The sequence below is a fragment of the Scyliorhinus torazame genome, chromosome 8, assembly GCF_047496885.1.
Source record: "Scyliorhinus torazame isolate Kashiwa2021f chromosome 8, sScyTor2.1, whole genome shotgun sequence".
Lineage (NCBI taxonomy): Eukaryota > Metazoa > Chordata > Chondrichthyes > Carcharhiniformes > Scyliorhinidae > Scyliorhinus > Scyliorhinus torazame.
The window spans coordinates 154,490,721-154,515,258 of record NC_092714.1 but is presented as its reverse complement, the minus strand read 5'-3'; the positions used below and the strand labels follow the sequence as shown (position 1 = coordinate 154,515,258).

The 24,538-nt window shown below is 49.5% G+C and overlaps 1 protein-coding gene across 1 annotated transcript in view; it reads left to right on the top strand.

The window, feature by feature from the left end:
• The window catches only part of LOC140428788 (uncharacterized), a 37,108-nt gene extending 16,245 nt beyond the window's left edge, over positions 1-20,863 (top strand). The window contains exon 4 of the mRNA XM_072515477.1: positions 20,305-20,863. Coding sequence (XP_072371578.1) covers positions 20,305-20,533 — 229 coding nt within the window. The 3' untranslated portion in view covers positions 20,534-20,863. The remainder of the gene's footprint in view (positions 1-20,304) is intronic.
• Positions 20,864-24,538: the final 3,675 nt, after the last annotated feature.

Here is a 24,538-nt window from a genome sequence, read left to right as displayed (position 1 = left end):
TGTAAAGATGTGGTGTGTTAAGATTTTAGCCGTCGTCTTGGCCGTGTTAGTTCTTGACGGAAATGCTTCCACCCATTTTGTGAAGGTGTCTATGACCACCAACACATACTTGTAACCATTTCTGCAAGAGGGTAGGGGTCCTATATAATCTATCTGGAGATTTGTCCATGGTCCATTAACGGGGCGGGTATGGCTAAGTTGAGCCTTTTTAGCATATCTGTCCGGATTGTTCTGGGCACTGATTAAACAACTCTCTACGTAGTGTGTGACATCGATTTTTAAATCAGGCCACCAGCAAAGCGGTCTGAGGTGGGCTAGGGTGGGTTCAATTCCTTGGTGTCCATGATTGTCATGGAACTGACAAATGATCTGGTTCCTGTCCTGGCTGGGGACTATATAAATGCCATCCTTTAAAATCACACCATCGTGTGTGGTGATTGCGTTTTTAAACTTGTCGTACGGGGTTGGAAAGGTTCCCTTTAAATCTTCCCTGAGTTTCTCGTCCTCTTTCTGTGCCTTCGCTAAATCCTGAATGTTGGTCTGTGAGACCTGAACTGCGTGTACTGGGGTGCTTGTGGGGGGGTTCTAGAAATAACCATGCCTGGAGCCTGCCTTCGCTAGGGCTTCGGCTTTAACGCTTCCAGGGGGAAAGAACGGTGATGACTGCGAACCTTAATTATGCCGTATTTCCTATCCTTCACTGTCTCTAAGATATGGCGGAGTAATGGGGCTGAGGGTAGGGGTTTACCGTCCGCGGAAACAAATCCTCTTGTTTCCTAGAGTGATAGGAACTCTGTCAAACTATTGCAGACACACAAGCTGTCTGAATAGATGTCTGCTGGGGTCGGGAATGAGTCTGGGTGGTCTACAATATACGCAATTGCTGGCAGCTCTGCTGCCTGCGAGCCTAAGTGTCCTGGCAACTTCAAGGAAATTTCATCTAGGGCGCCTCCCTGCGCGTCCTCTACATATATACCGCAACCGGTAATTCTCTCTCCATTTAACACTGTGGATGAGCCATCCACATATGTCTTCAGGGGTGCGCACGTGTCTGTGGGCTGGGGTCTCTGGGGTATACTACCTGTTTTCCTGGGAATAAATGGGCCTGTGTTGTGTTTAGTGGTGATGATCTCACATTCGTGAGGGGTGCCTGCATACTGCAGATTATCGGCAAGGAATGTGTGGGTTTTGGTTCTCTTTACCGTGATGTCCCGTCCCTGCAAAAGAAGGGTCCAATGGGCTGCGCGGATTTGGCTGACTGTGCCAACTTTAAGTCGGCCGTCTAACAATAGCTGTGTTGGGGTGTGTTCTGTGAGGATGGTGATGGGGTTGAGCCTGTAATGTATGCAAAGTATTGCACCGCGCAAAAAACTGCGAGCAGGTGCCTTTCACAGGCAGAAAATCCTTGCTCTACGGGGTCTAACATGCGTGAGGCGTATGCTACGGGGCAAACGCTTCCTGGGGAAATCCGTACTGGTCGTGGCGTTCCTAGAGGAGCACGGCCGAAAGGGTTCAGTCGGTGCTTGCTACTTCGATAGCGTACGGGGAATGTGGATCTGGGACCTGTAGTGCGGGGGCTGTGCTGAGTGCTCTTTTTAAAGCGTACACAGCATCTGTATCCTGTGGAAGCCATTCCCAAGGTGCCTGCTTCTTGAGAAGTTCGGAAAGGGGCGTTGCTTTAGTGGCGAAACCGTCAATATGGTTTTGGCAGTAACCAACTAGTCCTTAAAATGAACGGAGGGCTGAGACATTGTGGGGAAGGGGCAATTTGACGATCGAGTCAATTCTCTTTTGTTCGATCTCGCGTTTACCATGAGTGATCACTGTTCCCAAGTAAATCACTTTCTCTTTCAGAATGTGGGCCTTCTTGGGGTTGACTTTACATCCAATTTCTTTTGGGAGTGCTAGGAGTTCAGCGAGAAGCGAAATGTGCTCTCCCTTTGTGTCTGTCTGTAGTAACAAGTCGTCTACATACTGGACCAGACAATCGGGACGGGAAAATTTTGCTAATCCATTTGCCAGCTGTCGGTGGAAAATGAAGGGGGAGTTGTGGAAGCCTTGTGGAAGGCACGTCCACGTGTACTGTTGCCCTTGGAATGTAAAGGCGAATTTGTACTGGCACGCTTTAGCCAATGGAAAGGACCAAAAGCCGTTACTAATGTCCAAAACCGAAAAAGGTTTTGACTGGAGTCCTTATTTGAGCATGGTCTCGGGACTCGTGGCTACGGTGGGGGCTGCTGCTGGGGTTACTTTGTTCAGTTCCCGGTAATCAATGGTCAGTCGCCATGATCCATCCGGTTTCCTGACGGGCCAAATCGGTGCGTTGTTTGTGGAGGCGACTGATCTGAGTACACCTTGATCCAACAAACTCTCTATCACTTTGGGGATTTCTCCCTCCGCTTCCTGGGGAAATCCGTACTGCTTCTGGGGTTTAGGGTCGGGACCTGTAATATTCACAAAGCCAGTCAAATTGCCACAGTCGAGTTTGTGCTGTGCAAATGCTGCTTTATGTTCCTGCAGGACTGCCCTAACCTGTTTGTCTGCACTAATGGCTCAAGGGTTGAACCAGAAGTCTCCTACCGAGCTAATCCTATTTACGTATTCTCGCACTGTGAGCGTGGCGGGGTCTCGTGCTGCCTTTGCCATTTTCCAAAGACACTTGTTCACTGGGTCAAAAGAGAGGTTATGGGAGCTCATGAAATCGATCCCAAGGATATGTTCTGCTGTCTAGGGCAGATCAACTAAAACTACGGGGTGCTTGGTTGCGATGTTCCCTATCTGTATTGCTATAGGGGCTGTGATGTGTCCCTGTTGTAAATGGCCTGTAAAACCGCTGAGTGTAATGGTGTCTGTTGTGGGCCACGTGTCTCGCTGGAACATCATGGAATAATTGAGTGTGGTGCGGGACCCTCCTGTGTCCCAAAGAAATTCCACGGGTTGTCCCCGAACTTTGCCTGCTACTACCGGTCTACCGGACTTGTCCCAAAGGGTGTCGCAGACCCAAGTTGGGGAGCCCGAACACCATCAGTCGGTGCCGTTCATGTCTGTACTCTGAACGGGCGCTAACGCTATGGATCGGCTTTGCCCTATTCTTGTTTAGGGTGCCTGTCTGTTGGTTTCTCTGCTGCTTCTGGGACGCGTTGCACTCTCGTGCAAAGTGTCCTAGCTGTCCACAATTATGACATTCCTGAGCTTTGGGCTGGGGTTGGCTGTTCCTGCCCTCATTTACCCATGCGGGATTCTGGTGTGCCTTAACTGGGTTCATTTCTACCTGCTCTTCATCGGGTGTTATAAGTGAAGTTTTGCCTGAAATTGATTGCTCCCAAGCGCAGGACAATCTCTTCAAAAACCATTTTTCATTGTGGGCCTCATCTGAGGGGTCAGAATTTGCGCAAGCTTTTCATCCTGCTTCTGTGGCATGGGAGACTAGAATTTGGGTCCATTTGGCCATATTATCTGGGGACAAATGGGCGCGGGCTAACTCTCCAAAAACTGCGGTAAAGTAAATCCACAAACGTCCAGCAAACGCCGTGGGGTGCTCTGTCTTCTTTTGCCTACACTTATTTAGGCCTTCTACGGGGTCTCCTCTGTTAAAGCCGATCGCATCAAGGATCGCTGTGTGCATCTCTTGGAGTGTACCCCCTCCTACATTCTGTGAGTCGGGAAGGGCTGCTACGACTGAAGTGTCGAGGCTTAAAACTGTGAGCTTCACTTGCTCCTTTTCGTCCAGGCCGTACATGGTTGCCTGTTGTCTGACTTTCGCGAAAAATTGGTGGGGGTCTGAAGTGGGAGGAATGGTGTAATTTTTCCACACGCGTCCCGTAATTGGGTCACGGTTAACGGGGTTGTATAAAGGAAATTTGCTTCTCTTTCTCCTGCGGCCCTGCGGTGTGTGGTCACAGGATTCATGGGGGTGTGTTCTGCCTGTTCGGTTGGGGGTTGGGGCGCTTTCCTTTTCTGGGGTTTTTCCTGCGTACATGTCCCATGTACGTATCTATGGGCAGTCTCATTCATTTCCTGCCAATCGGGGCCGATTTCTTGATCTAATTGGGGTCCGAATGTACTCTGAAATCCATTTTGCACGGACAGCAGAGATTGCAATTCTGCAATTTGCTTCCGGCACTTTGCATGGTCTACGGAGCTCTGCCTTTGTTCCATCATGGAAGTATGGAGGACTCGTAGGGCTGCTTTTAAATCATTGCACTGTTTCTGCAATTTCTCAACTTGCTGTTCTGTTTCTTGTCTTACCAAGACCGCACGTTGCGTGTCCTGGTAGGCCTTATCGTATTGTGTCTGAAAGCTGTTCAAATGCGCGAGACAAGACTGGTGTGCCCTCTTGGCATCATCCACCTCTCTGTCCCTTGCTGCTAACTGCTCTTTCAGATCTCAATTCTCTTTCTCTAACTCACTCACGTCTACCTCACTACTTCTGTCCCTCTCCTCTATCTCTCTACGGAGCGTCCTAACAACCTCCTCTGTGCCTCACAATTGTGCCAAACAGGACATGATTGCCATCGGCTTGCGAGCTTTTCCCAAGCTCTTCTTGTGGATCTCTGACAGGTTCTCCCACCAAGTATGTCCTATACTCCCGGGTCCTGTTTCTCTCTTTGAGATATTTTCTGATCTCTTTTCCCAAACGGGACACTGAACTACTCTACTGCTGGTCGCTGCGACCTCGAATTCCTGGGGGTTCATAAGGCGTTCCATTGTCTTCATTGCCATTCTCTCTACTAGGATCTCTACCGAATTTGGAACAGGGGGTGATAAAGCGGTGATGTAAACCCGGGTACGGCTTTTGCTAATTTCCGGCCTACAAAACTCCCGACAGTTTTTCGCAACAAAATCTCTCAGGTTTACCTTATATCCCTGTTAGTACACATGCATTAACACACTTCCGAATCTCAGAGGCTTGATCAGTACTGTTTGACGCTTGTGGTTTTTCTTTCTGTTCCCAATTGGATTCTCAATTCAAATTTTGGGTTCTCTCGGAGTGGTTCGGCCACTTCTAAATCGAGTCCCGTCAGATGTCGCCAGTAAATGTTGCTAACTTTTGGTTGGTTCTTAATTTGGCTCTATTTAATCACGTTTGCTCAAGTGTCGCCAGGTATCTTTCGACACTGCCACAAGGTTCAGAACCGAATACTGATCAATGACTATATACACCAGTTGGTAAGTTCAAAAGCAATGCTCATTTATTTACACACAGTTGTGGTAGTATGCATTAGGGGTCATTTGGGACTGTGCAGCCATGATGTCATTGGCTGACAGATCCCGGGTCCTGGTTGGACGTTGACCTCTAGCTCCGCCCTGAAGGCGGAGTATAAGTACCTGGAGTCCTCCCCCACAGGCAGTCTACTACCGAACTGCGGGGGAAACAGTCACGCTTAATAAAGCCTCATCGACTTCACTCTATTCGTCTCTCGGAGTCTTTGTGCGCTACAATTTATTAAGCGTGACTAAAGGACTATGGAGCTCAGGATCATCCCGGAATGCCTGAGGATCAGCCCCCACGCAGTGAACGCGGCTGCAGCTTTCAAGCACTGGCAGACTTGTTTTGAGGCCGACCTCAGAACGGCCACCGGCCAGGTCACAGAAGACCAAAAACTACAGGTCCTGCACTCGAGGATAAGCACGGAGATTTTCTCTTTCATCGAAGACGCAGAGGATTTCCAGACGGCGTTCGCAGCACTAAAAAGTCTCTATGTCCGCCCAGTAAACCAGATCTACGCTCGCTATCAACTCGCAACGAGACGGCAAAGTCCCGGAGAATCGATAGATGAATTCTACGCCGCGCTACTAATTTTGGGACGAGCCTGCAGCTGCCCGTCGGTGAACGCAAATGAACATACGGACATGTTAATGCGCGATGCTTTTGTGGCAGGTATGAATTCCTCCCAAATCCGCCAAAGACTTCTAGAAAAAGAGTCGCTAGGACTCTCAGAGGCACGGGCCCTAGCAGCCTCCCTAGACGTGGCCGCGCGAAATACCCGCGCCTACGGACCCGACCGCGCGGCAGCCCATTGGTCTCCGTACGTACCCGTCGCGACAAACCCACCCCCACCCCGGACACCCCACAGGCTTGCGCGGTCCAAACGCCAAGTCGCACCGGGGGCGCCCGCTGCTATTTCTGCGGCCAGGCGAAACACCCCCGGCAGCGCTGCCCGGCCCGCGCAGCGATCTGCAAGAGCTGCGGAAAAAAGGGCCATTTTGCGGTTGTGCGCCGGTCCCGCGAGGTCGCCGCTGTCCTGGGAGAACAGGGAGCCCTGCACGCCACTTACGCTCCCAACCCCCCAAGCGCCCCATGTACGACCCGCAGGCGCAGCCACTCTGGGTCCCGACCACCGCGGTCCCGGGAGAACAGGGAGCCCTGCACGCCGCTTACGCTCCCCAAACCCCCTCCCCGCGCCCCATGTATGACCCGCCGGCGCTACCACTTTGGGTCCCAACCACCGCTCTCCCCGGAGAAGAGGGAGTTCTGCGCGTCTCTAACGTCCCCCAAACCCCCCCCGCGCCCCACGTATGACCCGCCGGCGCTACCAATTTGGGTCCCGACCACCGCTGTCCCCAGCGATGACGGAGCCCCGCGCGTTCCTAACGCTCCCCAACCCCCCCAGCGCCCCATGTGCGACCCGCAGATGCCGCCATTTTGGGTCCCGGCCACCACGAGGGGAGGAAGGGCGCCGCCATCTTGGACCACCCCAGACCTGTACGACGCATGGGGGCGGCCATTTTGTCCACCCCGCCACCATCTTGTGACCCCCCAGCCATGTGCGATGCATGGGGGCAGCCATTTTGTTCACCCCCGACGCCACCTTGGACGGCAACAACGGACCCCAGTGTCGACGGCTCCACGGGGTTCGAAGAAGACACTCAACTACTACAACCACGTCTCGCTTCAATAACGCTGGACCAAGCTCGGCCCCGGACACTCCAGACGACGACGACAACGGTGCTGATAAACGGGCACGAGACACCATGCCTAGTTCACTCCGGGAGCACGGAGAGCTTTATCCACCCCGACACGGTAAGACGCTGTTCTTTGACCACCCATCCCAGCACACAAAAGATTTCCCTAGCTGCAGGATCCCACTCCGTACAGATCAAAGGCTTCTGCATAGTTACCCTAACGGTGCAGGGGAGGGAGTTCAAAAACTACAGGCTCTACGTCCTTCCCCAACTCTGCGCCCCCCACATTACTGGGATTAGACTTCCAGTGCAATCTACAGAGCCTTACCTTCAAATTCGGCGGCCCAATACCCCCACTCACTATCTGCGGCCTCGCAACCCTCAAGGTGCAACCCCCGTCCTTGTTTGCAAACCTCACCCCGGATTGCAAGCCCGTCGCCACTAGGAGCAGACGGTACAGCGCCCAGGACCGGACCTTCATTCGGTCCGAAGTCCAGCGGCGACTAAAAGAAGGCATAATCCAGGCCAGCAATAGTCCCTGGAGAGCACAGGTGGTAGTAGTAAAGACAGGGGAGAAGCAAAGGATGGTCATAGACTATAGCCAGACCATCAACAGGTACACACAACTAGACGCGTACCCTCTCCCCCGTATATCCGACATGGTCAATCGGATTGCCCAATATAAAGTCTTCTCCACCGTGGACCTCAAGTCCGCCTACCATCAGCTCCCCATCCGCCCAAGTGACCGCAAGTACACAGCCTTCGAGGCAGACGGGCGATTATACCATTTCCTAAGGGTCCCATTTGGCGTCACAAACGGGGTCTCGGTCTTCCAACGAGAGATGGACCGAATGGTTGATCAACACGGGTTGCGGGCCACGTTCCCGTATCTCGACAATGTAACCATCTGCGGCCACGATCAGCAGGACCACGACGCCAACCTCCAAAAATTCCTCCAGACCGCTCAAGCCTTGAACCTCACGTACAACGAGGACAAGTGCGTTTTTAGCACCAACCGGCTAGCCATCCTGGGCTATGTAGTGCGCAATGGGATAATAGGCCCCGACCCCGAACGTATGCGCGCCCTCATGGAATTTCCCCTCCCGCACTGCTCAAAAGCCCTGAAACGCTGCCTGGGGTTTTTTTCATACTACGCCCAGTGGGTCCCCCAGTACGCAGACAAGGCCCGCCCCCTAATACAGACCACGACCTTCCCTCTGTCGACAGAGGCTTGCCAGGCCTTCAGCCGCATCAAAGCGGATATCGCAAAGGCCACGATGCGCGCCATCGACGAGTCCCTCCCCTTCCAGGTCGAGAGCGACGCCTCCGACGTAGCTCTAGCGGCCACCCTTAACCAAGCGGGCAGACCCGTGGCCTTTTTCTCCCGAACCCTCCACGCTTCAGAAATCCGCCACTCCTCAGTGGAAAAGGAAGCCCAAGCCATAGTGGAAGCTGTGCGACATTGGAGGCATTACCTGGCCGGCAGGAGATTCACTCTCCTCACGGACCAACGGTCGGTAGCCTTCATGTTCGATAATGCACAGCGGGGCAAAATCAAAAACGACAAGATCTTAAGGTGGAGGATCGAGCTCTCCACCTTCAACTACGAGATCTTGTATCGTCCCGGAAAGCTGAACGAGCCGTCCGATGCCCTATCCCGCGGCACATGTGCCAACACACAAATTAACCGCCTCCAAACCCTCCACGAGGACCTCTGCCACCCGGGGGTCACTCGGTTTTACCACTTTATCAAGTCCCGCAACCTCCCATACTCCTTAGAGGAGGTCCGTACAGTCACAAGGAACTGCCACATCTGCGCAGAGTGCAAACCGCATTTTTTCAGGCCGGATGGTGCGCACCTGATTAAGGCTTCCCGCCCCTTTGAACGCCTTAGTCTGGATTTCAAAGGACCCCTCCGCTTCACCGACCGCAACATATACTTCCTTAATGTGGTGGACGAGTACTCCCGCTTCCCATTCGCCATCCCCTGTTCTGACATGACCGCGGCCACAGTCATTAAAGCCCTGAACACCATATTCACACTGTTCGGTTGCCCCGCATACGTCCACAGCGACAGGGGGTCCTCCTTCATGAGTGACGAGCTGCGGCAGTTCCTGCTCAGCAACGGGATAGCCTCGAGCAGGACGACCAGCTACAACCCCCGGGGGAACGGGCAAGTAGAGAGGGAGAACGGCACAGTCTGGAAGACCGTCCTACTGGCCCTACGGTCCAGGGACCTCCCAGTTTCACGGTGGCAGGAGGTCCTTCCGGACGCCCTCCACTCCATCCGGTCACTACTGTGTACTAGCACTAACCAAACGCCTCATGAGCGCTTCCTTGTCTTCCCCAGGAAGTCCTCCTCTTGGTCGTCGCTGCCGACCTGGCTGGCGGCCCCAGGACCCATCTTGCTCCGAAAGCACGTGCGGACGCACAAGTCGGACCCGTTGGTCGAAAGGGTTCACCTCCTTCACGCGAACCCGCAGTACGCTTACGTGGAGTACCCCGACGGCCGACAGGACACGGTCTCTCTGCGAGATCTGGCGCCCGCCGGCAACACACACACCCCCCCGACACCAATCACCCAACCCTTCAGTCAACCTGACAGTCACCCTTCCTGCCACCGCCGCACCCCGCGACTGCCCCCTTCCCAGGAGGATCAGTCCTCCTCCCAGGCCCGACCAGGAATAAAGCCCAAGCTGAAACCATAAGGCTCCCGGAGACGACAACACCGGAACAAGCACCGCCACCACCACCGGGGCCGAGGCGATCGACACGGACGACCAGACCGCCCGACCGACTCGTGGCGTCGATCTAACAGTACAATGTGGACTTTTAACAAGAACATTTTGTCTTTTCCTGACGATTACTGTAAATAGTTTGAAACAAAAAAAAAAACCTTGTACATACTGTTATAACATGTGAAAGTTTTCCTCCTAGGACCAGCCTTGTAAACCCTTACCACCATGCGAAGCATCACCCCGCAGGGTTCATTTTTAACAAGGGGTGAATGTGGTAGTATGCATTAGGGGTCATGTGGGACTGTGCAGCCATGATGTCATTGGCTGACAGATCCCGGGTCCTGGTTGGACGTTGACCTCTAGCTCCGCCCTGAAGGCGGAGTATAAGTACCTGGAGTCCTCCCCCGCAGGCAGTCTACTACCGAACTGCGGGGGAAACAGTCACGCTTAATAAAGCCTCATCGACTTCACTCTATTCGTCTCTCGGAGTCTTTGTGCGCTACAACAGTCAAATCTACTCATGCATAAACTCTACAAACTAAACTACCACTATTACTAAAGCCTATACTTAGCTTTGGGCGCCCACTCAGTCAGAGGAACAATGGCCGTTGCTCGGTTCTGAGGCTGCTGGGTTGAGCTGTTTACAGGGTAGCAACTAGGAGCGTCTGTCTCGTAGCGTGTGTTGACTTGGAACTTACTTGGCCTGCTGTAGCTGCTAGGCTGGTCTCTCTCTTCGCTGAGAGCCAAAGCCAAAGGAGGACGTTCTCCCTTGGGGGATACCTTTTATCCCCAAAAGGGCTTTGCGCTCTTTTGGGCAGGCCTTGAACTGGGCCTCAACTAATTGGGTCTTTCCCAATCATCGGTATCGATTTTCCTCCAACAGAGGGGTGGTTCCCTGATCGCTGGCCGTGTCCTGATGACTGTCTTAGTTTCTTCTGGCGCCGGGGAGTCTATCCTAACATTGTGTATCTAAGTGTTTCCCTTTTGTCCCCGGAGATGGCTCATTAGTATGTAAATCATTTGGTAGTTTCTGTCCTGTCTGAGCGTTTAAGGTTCTAATCAACAGACAGAGCTTGCATCTGCTTGTTTCTTAGCATTGTCCAATTTTCCCTGCAGTCTTTGCAAGTGTCCATTTTGTAATCGGGACGTGGCCATCCCAGATGGCTACACCCCCGGCAGCGAGTTCCAGGCACTCACAACCCTCTGTGTAAAAAACGTCCCTTGCACATCTCCTCTAAACTTTGCCCCTCGCATTTTAAACCTACGTCCCCTAGTAATTGACTTTTCCATCCTGGAAAAAGCCTTCTGACTATCCACTCTGTCCATGCCCTCATAATTTTGGAAACCTCTCAGGCTGCCCCTCAACCTCCGTCGCTCCACTGAAAACAATTCAAGTTTATCCAACCTCTCCTCATAGCTAATACCCTCCAGACCAGGCAACATCCTGGTAAACCTCTTCTGTACCCTTTCCAAAGCCTCCACATCCTTCAGGTACGAAGTCTTACAACACCAGGTTAAAGTCCAACAGGTTTGTTTCAATGTCACTAGCTTTCGGAGTGCTGCTCCTTCCTCAGGTGAAGGAGCAGCGCTCCGAAAGCTAGTGACATCGAAACAAACCTGTTGGACTTTAACCTGGTGTTGTAAGACTTCGTACTGTGCGCACCCCAGTCCAATGCCGGCATCTCTACATCATCCTTCAGGTAGTAAGGCGAGCAAAATTGTACACAATATTTCAAGTGTGGCCTAACTAAGGTTCTATTTGGCTGCAGCATGACTTGCCAAGTTTTATACTCAATGCCGATGAAGGAAAGTATGCTATATGCCTTCTTAACCACCTAATCCACCTGCATTGCCACTTTCAGTGATCTATGGCCCTGTACACCCAGATCTCACCACTGCAATGAAGTCATTGTTCTCTTTCAACTTGGTTTACAGTCGATTGCTGACCACTCAGTTGACCTTCTTCTTGCACTGGAGGCCAGTCCTCCTGGTCACACTCCCTGTGTTCACAGCGCCGCTACCTCATTACAGGCAGCACTGGCTGCCGTATGACTGAGCCTCCTGGACCCTTGAGGGGACAGGGCATCCCTCTTGACCTCTACAACGTCTAGCAGCATCCACAGGTCTGTATCCCCAAATCATGGGCCGGTCTCCTCGATGCCATTGTTGCGAGATGGTTGGAGCTGGCTGAGGTAATGGAGTTTAAGGCTGCTTGACATTGTTAGCGGGGGACTGGTGAGTGCAGTCCCGGCGAATCAGCTGGCGAGACTTAATTTGCAGCGAGAAGCCCGTCCAGGCCTCGTTAAGTGGACCAATTAACATTGACTGGCGTTGCCGGCCTCGCTGGGCCAAGCATCGGGAAGCTCACGGCAGTTTCCGCTCGCAACAACGCTTTGAAATCTTTCCGGAGAATCGCAACCCAGGTGTTTGAGTCTCTCCAGCATTGTTTTGGTTGCTCCCCGATACCAAACAACTCTTATTCAAGTCACAAGCGACATCCTGTGTGACTGACAAAGATGAACATTCCTCCTCATCCTTCTCGACCTGTCTGTACCCTTTGACATGGTTTCACCACACCACCTCCTCCAACACCTCTCCACTGTTACCCAGCTGCCTAGGACTGTTCTCACCTGCTTGCATTCTTATGAATCTAATCCAATCAAATCATAGCCAGAGAAATGCTAGCAATGGCTTTGCTTCCTGCTCCCGCACCGTTATCCAGATTCCCCCGAGGATCTATATCTCATCCATATGCTACCCCTCATAACATCATCCAAAAACATATCGTCAGGTTCCATGTGGACCCTGATAACACCCAGCTTTACCTCACAGCCACTTCTCACAAATACTGGTACTGTTACCAGATTGCTTATCCAACATTTAATATGGGATGACCAGAAACTTCAATGACAACTTCTATTTATATAGCACCTTTAAGCTAATCAAATGTCCAAGGCATTATGAGACAAATATGACATGCACCACATAAAGACACATCAGGTTAGCACTGCTGTCTCACAGTGCCAGGGACCCGGGTTGAATACTAACTTGGGTCACTATCTATGTGGAGTTTGATAGCTCTCCCCGTGTCTGCGTGAGTTTCCTCCGGGAGCTCCAGTTTCCTCCCACAGACCAAAGACATGCAAGTTAGGTGGACTGACCGTGCCAAATTGCCTCTTAGAATCCAAAAATATGTAGGTTAGGTGGAGTTACAGGGTAGGGTGGGGGCATGGGCCTCGGTAGGGTGCTCTTTCAGAAAGTCAGTGCAGATGTGATCGGCTGAATGGCCTCCTTCTGCCCTGTAGGGATTCTATGGACAGAAAGCTTGGTGAAAGTGTTAGATTTTAAGGCATATCTTAAAGGAGGGAAGAAAGGTGAGAGGAGAGCTGTTAGGGAAGTTGGAAATGAGACGGTAGCTGGCAAAGGTGGAGCGATTAAGTGTTAATATTCTGAGGACAGGAATGATGATGCCAGATTTGATGGAGAGAGAGAGACAGCGCCTGGGGATATTGACAATACCGACTAACATGGGGACCAGAAGGGAAAGTTGGGTAGACAGCAGTTCAGTGGGAATAGGATGGAGAATACAGGAGGTGGTCAGTCTCATGGACAAGATTTGATTAGACAGCATGAGGGGAGATAGGAGAGAAATGAAAGAAAGATACAATTTCAAGAACTAATATTGGGAAGATCAACACCATTATCTTTCATCCTGACCCCAAACGTTTCAATTGAACTCACCCCTATTACGATAACTGGGAATCATAATTTGAAAAACTGGTGATATTCAAGGGTTACCAACTCTGTTAACCTCAGTTTTGCCTCTGAATACAGAGCTTGCTTTATGGATGCTTATACACATACACATACATACACATGCAAACATAGACAAATTCACATTTACACCCATATGCACATACACAAATGCACACAAATAGACATACACAAACACACATGCACACACAGCTGTGCACACATACATGCATACGCACATTCACACATATATACACATATACATGGACACACACACATATGCACAGATACAAACAAATGCAAATGTAAAAATGTAAACGTTGCCACAGTCTCATGGACCATAGGCTGCTCTCCCCTTTGAAAGCTGACTGGTGGTGATTCAACCCGAGGGTTACCACAGCTCAGGCGAGGGGAAGGTTGAGAAGCCGGTGCAGGAGTTGAATCTGCGCTGTGGCGTCGCTCCGCATCAGGAATCAGCCATCCAGCCAACTGAGCTAACCGGCCCGTGTGTTTGCAGACACAAACACATGCACACTCACACACACATACACATGCGCACGCACACACATATATACACAGGCACATATATACAGATACTGAGGGGCCCACATAGGGGGGGGTAGAGTGGTTAGCACCATTGCCTCACAGTGCCTGGGACCCAGGTTCAACTCTGGTCTTGGGTTACTGTCTGCATGGAGTTTGCATTTTCTCCCCATGTCTGTGGGAGTTTCCTCCGAGTGCTGCGGTTTCATAGAACATAGAACATAGAACATAGAAAAATGCAGCACAGAACAGGCCCTTCGGCCCACGATGTTGTGCCGAACCTTTGCCCTAGATTAATCATAGATTATCATAGAATTTACAGTGCAGAAGGAGGCCATTCGGCCCATTGAGTCTGCACTGGCTCTTGGAAAGAGCACTCTACCCAAGGTCAACACCTCCACCCAACACTAAGGGCAATTTTGGACACTAAGGGCAATTTATCATGGCCAATCCACCTAACCTGCACATCTTTGGACTGTGGGAGGAAACCGGAGCACCCGGAGGAAACCCACGCACACACGGGGAGGATGTGCAGACTCCGCACAGACAGTGACCCAAGCCGGAATCGAACCTGGGACTCTGGAGCTGTGAAGCAATTGTGCTATCCACAATGCTACCGTGCTACCCTTAAGAACAAATTAATCTACACTATATCATTTTACCGTAATCCATGTACCTATCCAATAGCTGCTTGAAGGTCCCTAAGGTTTCCGACTCAACTACTTCCACAGGCAGTGCATTCCATGCCCCCACTACTCTCTGGGTAAAGAACCTACCTCTGACATCCCCCCTATATCTTCCACCATTCACCTTAAATTTATGTCCCCTTGTAATGCTTTGTTCCACCTGGGGAAAAAGTCTCTGACTGTCTACTCTATCTATTCCCCTGATCACCTTATATCAAGTCGTCCCTCATCCTTCTCCGTTCTAATGAGAAAAGGCCTAGCACCCCCAACCTTTCCTCGTAAGACCTACTCTCCATTCCAGGCAACATCCTGGTAAACCTCCTTTGCACCTTTTCCAAAGCTTCCATATCCTTCCTAAAATGAGGCGACCAGAACTGTACACAGTACTCCAAATGTGGCCTTACCAAGGTTTTGTACAGCTGCATCATCCCCTCTCGGCTCTTAAATTCAATCCCTCTGTTAATGAACGCTAGCACACCATAGGCCTTCTTCACAGCTCTACCCACTTGAGTGGCAACTTTCAAAGATGTATGAACATAGACCCCAAGATCTCTCTGCTCCTCCACATTGCCAAGAACTCTACCGTTAACCCTGTATTCCGCATTCATATTTGATCTTCCAAAATGGACAACCTCACACTTTTCAGGATTAAACTCCATCTGCCACTTCTCAGCCCAGCTCTGCATCCTATCTATGTCTCTTTACAGCCGACAATAGCCCTCCTCAGTATCCACAACTCCACCAATCTTCGTATCATCTGCAAATTTACTGACCCACCCTTCAACTCCCTCATCCAAGTCACTAATGAAAATCACAAACAGCAGAGGACCCAGAACTGATCCCTGTGGTCTGCCACTGGTAACTGGGATCGAGGCTGAATATTTGCCATCCACCACCACTCTCTGAATATTTGCCATCCACCACCACTCTATCGGTTAGCCAGTTCGTTATCCAACTGGCCAAATTTCCCACTATCCCATGCCTCCTTACTTTCTGCATAAGCCTACCATGGGGAACCTTATCAAATGCCATACTAAAATTCATGTACACTTCATCCACTGCTTTACCTTCATCCACATGCTTGGTCACCTCCTCAAAGAATTCAATAAGACTTGTAAGGCAAGACCTATCCCTCACAAATCTGCGCTGACTATCCCTAATCAAGCAGTGTCTTTCCAGATGCTCAGAAATCCTATCCTTCAGTACTCTTTCCATTACTTTACCTACCACTGAAGTAAGACTAACTGGCCTGTAATTCCCAGGGTTATCCCTAGTCCCTTTTTTGAACAGGGGCACGACATTCGCCACTCTCCAATCCCCTGGTACCACCCCTGTTGACAGTGAGGACGAAAAGATCATTGCCAACGGCTCTGCAATTTCATCTCTTGCTTCCCATAGAATCCTTGGATATATCCCGTCAGGCCCAGGGGACTTGTCTATCCTCAAGTTTTTCAAAATGCCCAACACATCTTCCTTCCTAACAAGTATTTCCTCGAGCATACCAGTCTGTTTCACACTGTCCTCTCCAACAATATGGCCCCTCTCATTTGTAAATACAGAAGAAAAGTACTCGTTCAAGACCTCTCCTATCTCTTCAGACTCAATACACAATCTCCCGCTACTATCCTTGAACGGACCTACCCTCGCTCTAGTCATTCTCATATTTCTCACATATGTGTAAAAGGCCTTGGGGTTTTCCTTGATCCTACCTGCCAAAGATTGTTCATGCCCTCTCTTAGCTCTCCTAATCCCTTTCTTCAGTTCCCTCCTGGCTATCTTGTATCCCTCCAGCGCCCTGTCTGAATCTTGTTTCCTCAGCCTTACATAAGTCTCCTTTTTCCTCTTAACAAGACATTCAACCATGGTTCCCTCACTCGACCATCTCTTTCCTCCAAAGGTGTGCAGGTTAGGTGTATTAGCCAAGATAAATTGCCCCACATTGTCCAAAGATGTGCAGGTTAGGTGGATTGGCCATGCTAAATTTCCCCTTAGTGTCCAAAGATGTGCAGGTTAAGTGGCTTGGCCATGGTAAATTGCCCCTCAGTGTCCAAAGATGTGCAGGTTAGGTGGATTGGTCATGCTAAATTGCCGTTTAGTGTTCAAAGATGTGTAGGTTAGGTTAAGGGGTTCTTGGGATAGGGCGGGGAGCAGGTTTGGCTGGGGTGCTGTTTCAGAGGGTCGGTGCAGACTCGATGGGCCGAATGGCCTCCTTCTCCAAGATAGGGATTCTATGATTTGCACACATAGATACACATATGCAGACACATGTGTGCACATATAGACAGACACACACATATACAGACACATGCATGCATATATATACAGATACACATATATAGACACACACGCCCACACATACATAAACATGCACAAATACACAACCTCTCTCCCAATTTCAAATTAATTGACAGTCCATGAGGTGTAGGATCCCTACCAATGGATTTTACTCAATATGTTTCATTTTTGATTTCAATTATGTTGGTCCTGAAGTGATTTGGGATGCCCATTGTGTCGGTTATCTAGGAGCATGAATATACCTTTTTAGACTATTCTATTGCTCAATGAATCATGGCTGATCTTAACCGTACCACCCTTCCTTGGTTCTGTATCCCTCAATACCCTTGCCAAACAAAATTTTATCAAACTAAATTTTAACATTTTCACTGAACCCTAGCCTCAATAGCTTTTACGAGGTACCAGATTTCCACAACTGTTTGCGTGCAGAAGTCCTTCACCACATCACAGCCTATCTCTAATTTTAAGGTTACAGCCCCTTTGCAGAAGTGTGAGGTTATGCATTATGGCAGAAGGAATAAAGAGAGGCTTTGTCAGAGGGAGGTCATGCCTAAAAGATTTGATTGCATTTTTTGAGGATGTGACCAGGTGTGTAGATGAGGGTAGTGCAGTTGATGTAGTTTACGTGGATTTCAGCAAAGCCTTTGACAAGGTCCCACATGAGAGACTTATAAAGAGGGAAAATGCACATGAGATACAGGATAATTTGATAAGGTGGATTCAAAATTGGCTCAGCTGTAGGAGACAGAGGGTGATGACAGATGGCTGCTTTCGCGACTGGAAGCCAGTGTCCAGTGGAGTACCACAGGGATCTGTGCTGGGTCCCCTATTATTCGTCATTTATATAACAGACATAGATGACTATGTGGTGGGTAGGATCAGTAAGTTTGTGGATAACACAAAGATTGGCTGGGTAGTTAACAATGAGTTTGAGTGTCTTGGGTTACAGGAAGATATAGACGGGATGGTCAAATGGGCAGATAAGTGACAGATGTAATTCAATCCAAAAGCAGGGAAGTTCTGCTGAACCTTTATAAAACTCTGGTTAGGTCACGACTAGAATATAGTGTCCAGTTCTGATCACCACACATTAGGAAGCATTTTAGGATCCTTGAGAGGGGGCAAAGGGAGATTTCTGGGTTTGAGGGGATTTTATCGACAAGGTTCCGTTGGAGAAGCTGGGGTTGTTCTCCTTGGAGCAGAGGAGATTGAGGGGAGATTTAACAAAGGTGGACAAGATTATGACAGGTCTAGATTAGGTAGACAAAGAATTAGGGGACACAAATTTACGGTTTTGGGCAAGGGTGGCAAGGGGAATGTGAAGGGCAACTTGGTTACACAATGAGTGGTAATGACCTGGAATCTACTGTCTACGAGGGTGGTGCACTGATTTCAAAATGGGATTGGATGCATACTTGAAGGAAACTTGCAAGGCTATGGAAAGAGAAAGAGGGATTGGGACTAACTCGAGCGACTGTATAGACTCAATAGGCCAGTTTCTGTGTTGTGTACAACGCTCATTCTGGAGGTCAGAGTTTCTCTTTCTCTACTGTATCATTCTTCCAACTATTCTTAAGCACCTCCGTTCAATCACCACTTAATCTTTCATATTCAAGATAATGCAAATTGGGCAATCTGTATACTGCTGTTGTTCCAAGCACTAAAGTCGGTGAAAATGAGGCTCTGGAGAGGGCTGGACAGAAAGACCTGCAGATAAACTGCAGTCCCTGCCCTTGGGAATCAGAAACTGAGTAGCCGTGTGGAGCGACACTCAGCCTCCCATTCCCTAACACATACACACCTGAATCAGTTTGAGGGTTGACTTGGCCATCCTGTGTATACTGTATCGCTGGGTTGATCTTGATGGGGACTGAAGGTATGGATCTGCTGTTGTACTGCTCCCAGACGTGGAGGAGCAGTATAACATTTCCTGATTTTTGTGTTAAACAACCTCGGGATGTCCCAAAAACATACTTTGAGGTGCAGACTGTGCAGTGTCTCAAAAAAGAAAAAGCTTGTAGTTGCACAGAACCCTCCCTGACCTCTTGCGTTTCAGACAAAGTACTTTGGAGGATCGTCAACAAACATCAATGAGTTAAATGATTGACTAATCTGAGTGAGTAATCAATGTTGACTGGCACACTGGGAGAACTTTCTCAGCCGAGATGGCAGACTGGATATTGGTTTTGTCTTTCATCCAAAAGACACTAAAAACACAGAAATGTTACCCCCCCCCCCTCCCCCCCCCCAGCTTCTGTGCTCAATTTTATTAACTGACTGCTGACTGACTCAGTGACGGGATCCCTGACAGCTGCAGCCTCACTAATAATAATAATCCAGTCACAGAAGTATTGGGAAAATGAGATGGCAGAGGATTGGTGCAGATACCACGGGCGGGATTCTCTAATCCTGCGGCAGAGTGTCCACGCTGTCGTAAACGCTGTCACTGCCAGGCCTAATTGTTGCCCCTACAGGGGGGCCAGCACGGATCTGGAGAGGTTCGCGCCGCATCAGTTGCCGATCCCGGCGTGAACTGTGCGCTGCGGGATCCACGGATGCGCAGTGGCACCGGCGCCAACGTGCGCATGTGCAGTGGCCTCTTTCAACACGCCGGCCCCGATGCAACATGGCGCATGGGCAGGAAAGGAGGCCCTCAGCTAGAGAGGCCGGTCTGCCGATTGGTGGGCCCCGATCGCGGGCCAGGCCACATTGGAGCCTCCCCCCCGGGGTCGGACCCCCCCTCCCCCCTCCACAGGCCGCACACCCGACCCTTCAATGCCGAGGTCCTGCCGGCTCAGAGCAGGTTAGAATGGCGCCAGTGGGACTCGGTTTTTTTTCACGGCCGCTCGGCCCATCCAGGCCGGAGAATCACAGGGGGGACCGCGTCGAGCAGCCCACGACCAGCGCCGCACCAACCAAGCCAGCGCCAATGGGGCCGATCCTCTGCTCTACGGAGAATCGCGTGCCGGCTTTGGGATGGCGTGGCCCGTTCGCGGGGATTCTCCGGCCCGGCCCAGGGCTGGGCGAATCCCGCCCCACATTTGAAAACTTAAAACAATGACAGAAAATTCACAGCCGTTCTTATTAGTTGGACTAGTGCATTCTCCATGGCAACGGCTCTACTAATCAGAGTCCACTTGCCAATCAATCAGCATTCTCTTCTCATACAGTATAAATTGTTGTTTCCCCTGATATTGGTGTTCTTAAACTGTCCTGATGAGTGCTTGTTGAAAAACTTCAACAAAATGTCTTTTCTCTGTAATACTCAAGTTCTACATTACCAAGCAACAATTTAATAGTTGATATAATTAGAAAATAATGAAGAATAACTTATTTTTAAGAAAAGAGCTCTTCTCTGATTGAAAACCTTTCTTTGTGTTTAGGTATGAAAAATCCTGGAACAAATTGAACAAAACAAAGATACTGCAGGATGCTCTGGAGAGAGCTGGGCGGAAGGACCTGGCAGATAAACTTCAGTGTCTGCACTGGGGGCATCAGAAACTCAGTCGCCGAGTGGAGCTACCTTCAGCCTTCCCATTCCTCATCACCATATACAAGACCATCAATAATAGGGAGGGTCTACAGAAGATCAACCAGCTCAGCCATAAATAATAAGGAAAGAACAAGGGAGGGGGTGGCACGGTGGTGCAGTGATTAGCACTGCTGTCTCACAGTACCAAGGACCCAGGTTCAAACCCAGCCCTGGGTCACTGACCATGTGGAGTTTTCACATTCTCCCCTTGTCTGCATGGGTCTCACCCCCTCAACCCAAAGATGTGCTGGGTAGGTGGATTGGCCACACTAAATTGCCCCTTCATTGGAAAAAAAGTTTAAAAAGGAAAGAAGAAGGGCTGTTGTCTTTTAATAATGCTCTGTAAAGTACATCATAACATTGATGAACTTAAAATGTTGCTTCTGCTCTATAAATCTGTCGTGGCTTGAGAGACGCTTTGGTGTTTTTTTCCTCCGTTATTTCATTGCGTATCTGATTCTTTTTGGTCCTAATAAGCCGTTACTCGAGGCACCATACACTTACTGCCTGCCTCCTGATAACAGACACCTCGGGCAAGGCACCCTGAGATTGTGGGAGGGGATCCTGCAGCCGCTCAGCATCCAACTCCCCCACCCTCTCTCCAACGGGAAGAATCAAAATCTCTGCTTGTAGAGGCAAAATCCATAACCTGCCAACATATTCCGGACAACACTGAGCTCTAACACAAAAAAAACAGTCAATCTTGGAAATGAAGAGTATTGTTATATTACTCTTTGGTAATATATCTCGTTACTCTTTGTTTGTTAATCCAGAATGGTCTGATCGTGTGATTCTGAAGAAGCTACCAATCTTTAACTTAAAGCAAAACAGATTTAATGAATAACGAATTGATTAATATTGCTTTTGCACACTCTACAGAACTATAACTAGTAATCAAGTAGTCTATATTAAAGTATTAACTAATTTAAACTACACGTGCTAACCATGCTGTGATCTATCTCTCTAACGCTTTGCTGTCTAGTCACTCCTGGTTGGAAGAGACCCAAGATCCTTTGAGTTCTCATATTTATAGTGGAATCTAGTGTTGCCCTCTAGTGGTTGTGTTCCGCTAAGATGTAATCATTAACCTTTTACATGTCTCTATATATACATATCACTACAAGTATTAGTAACAGTTATCCAAATGGTCATGTATACCTTGAAATGGGACTCCAGTGTTACTGGTGCATGTATTACTGATTCTTACTGGGATTTAAACTGTTTTTTTCTTCGAGCTGCTGCTTTTCCCAGCTAGCAGCTCTGCCTTTAGACCCTGGTTAGGCCTCAAGTCCCTGGTCCCACATGGTTGGAGATAATGAGACTTTAAAAGTGTACATAGATCAGCAAGGTTCCTTGCTAGTTTAAGAGAGTATCATTTCCCTAAATAGGCTCAACATAATATCCTTATGTTGTAGGGAAATGTAGGCTCAGGGATGATTTGATTGTTTGTGAGATTACAAAGGGACTGAATTATGTTTACGTGGAACAACTAGATCAGAGCTTCCAAACTATTTACCATTCTGATCTTATTTTAGCTCTTGAAAATTAATTGCTGTGACCCCCAGACCCAGGCTGACAGTGGAGGAGGGTGGGGGTGAGGGGGGGGGGGGGGGGGGGAGGGAGGGGTGGGACTGGGGGAGGGAAGAATTTGCCTCATCTCCATTTTAAATGAGCGACCCTTTATTTTTAAACAGTGACCCTGGGTTCTAGATACTCCCACAAGCGGAAGCATCCTCTCCACATCCACCCTGTCAATTTCCCTCAGGATCTTATATGTATGATGTTGCCTCTTACACTTCTAAACTCCAGCGGATACAACCTAACCTGCCCAACCTTTCCTCATAAGACTACCCACCCATTCCAGGTATTAGTCCAGTAAACCTTCTCTGAACTATTTCCAGTGAATTTACATCCTTCCTTAAATAAAGAGACAGCACTACAGATGTGGTCTCACCAATGTCCTGTACAGCTGAAGCATAACCTCCCTACTTTGGTATTTAATTCCTCTCACAATTAAAGGTGACATTCTATTAGCTTTTCTAATTACTTGCTGTACCTATAAACCAGTCTTTTGTGATTCATGCACTAGGGCACCCAGATCCCTCTGTATCTCAAACCTCTGCAATCTCTCACCATTTAGATAATAAGCTTCTTTTTTACTCCTCCTGCCAAAATGGCCAATTTCACATTTGCTCACCTTATACTTTTTTTGCCAGTCCTTTGCCCAATCACTTAACCTATCTATATCTGTTTGTAGCCTCCTTATGCCCTCTTCACAACTTACTTTCCGACCTATCTTTGTATCATCAGCAAATTTGCCGGAATGTGGCGACGAGGGGCTTTTCACAGTAACTTTATTGCAGTGTTAATGTGACAATAAAAAGATTATTATTATTACATTTGGTGATCATCCCATCGATTCCTTTATCCAGGTCATTTATGTAGATTGTAAACAGCTGAGGCCCCAGCACTAATCCCTGTGGCACACCACTCGTTACATCTTTGCTAACCTGTAAAATACCCGTTGCAGGTAAAATAAATGGTTTCTGTAGTTCTCTCAAAAGGATTCAGATTTTTTAAAAAGATGCATGGGTGCACAGTAAAGACTTGAAATGGAAGACTTCTCCTTTCAAAAATAGAAAATAGGAGCAAGATGAGGCCATTCGGCCCTTCAAGCCTGCTCAACCATTCATTATGATCATGACTGATCATCCAAATCAATAGCCTGATCCTGCCTTCCCCCCATATCCTTAATCCCTTTATACCCAAGTGCTATATCCAATTGTTTCTTGAAAACATGCAATGTTTTGGCCTCAGCTACTTTAAGTGGTATTGAATTCCACAGGCAGACCACTCTCTGGGTAAAGAAATGCGCAGGGATCATGCCAGAACACACTGGCACTCCCGCGCATGCGCCAACTCGCGCCGGCCAGCGGAGGCCCTTCGGCGCCGGATGGCGCGGCACCAACCCCGCCGGCGCCGGCCTAGCCCCTGAAGGTGCGGAGGATTCTGCACCTTCCGGGCGGCCCGACGCCGGAGTGGTTCACGCCTCTCCTCGGCGCCGGTACGGCCCGCCCCACCGGATAGCGGAGAATCCCGGCCAAGGTTCTTGATACTCACCATCAAGAACATTGTAGCCACCTAAATTGGCCAACTTCCGATTTAAAATGGCGAACGGCAAAGGCTGAAGGGAAGTTCAGCCAACACAGGCAGAAACCAGCAGGTGCAGCGTTTGCTGTGTATTTAACTCTGCAAAAGCCCAGACAGCATCGATACCAGCGACCATCAGCATAACAATGTAGCAGCCATCTACATACTGATGAGCAATCCCCGGGAACAATAGCAACATTTGGGACACTCAAAACTAAGCCAGACTGCCCGGCGCCAGCACGAGCCAACACAAAAGAGGTTAACGAACACCTCGGGCAGCACGGTAGCATTGTGGGGCAGCACGGTAGCATTGTGGGGCAGCACGGTAGCATTGTGGATAGCACAATTGCTTCACAGCTCCAGGGTCCCAGGTTCGATTCCGGCTTGGGTCACTGTCTGTGCGGAGTCTGCACATCCTCCCCGTGTCTGCGTGGGTTTCCTCCGGGTGCTCCGGTTTCCTCCCACAGTCCAAAGATGTGCAGGTTAGGTGGATTGGCCATGATAAATTGCCCTTAGTGTCCAAAATTGCCCTTAGTGTTGGGTGGGGTTACTGGGTTATGGGGATAGGGTGGAGGTGTTGACCTTGGGTAGGGTGCTCTTTCCAAGAGCCGGTGGAGACTCGATGGGCCGAATGGACTTCTTCTGCACTGTAAATTCTATGAAAATTCTATGAAAATTCGCACCTCAAGACCGCCCATCGATCAGGGAACCGCTCCAGTATTGGAGAAATCGAACCAAGCGATTGGAACGAAGTCCAATCACCTAGAACCAGGTACAGGGTCCGCCCTGAATGGCGGGAAGCCCCTGGGGACTATAAGAGTTAAGCCCCAAGTTCAACTCGCTCTCTTCGTCCTGCCCGGGTCACCCAGCAACCCGAACCAACCTTGACCGTGACCGGTGCAGTGACCACCGAAAGAAGTAAGTCTTAATTCAAC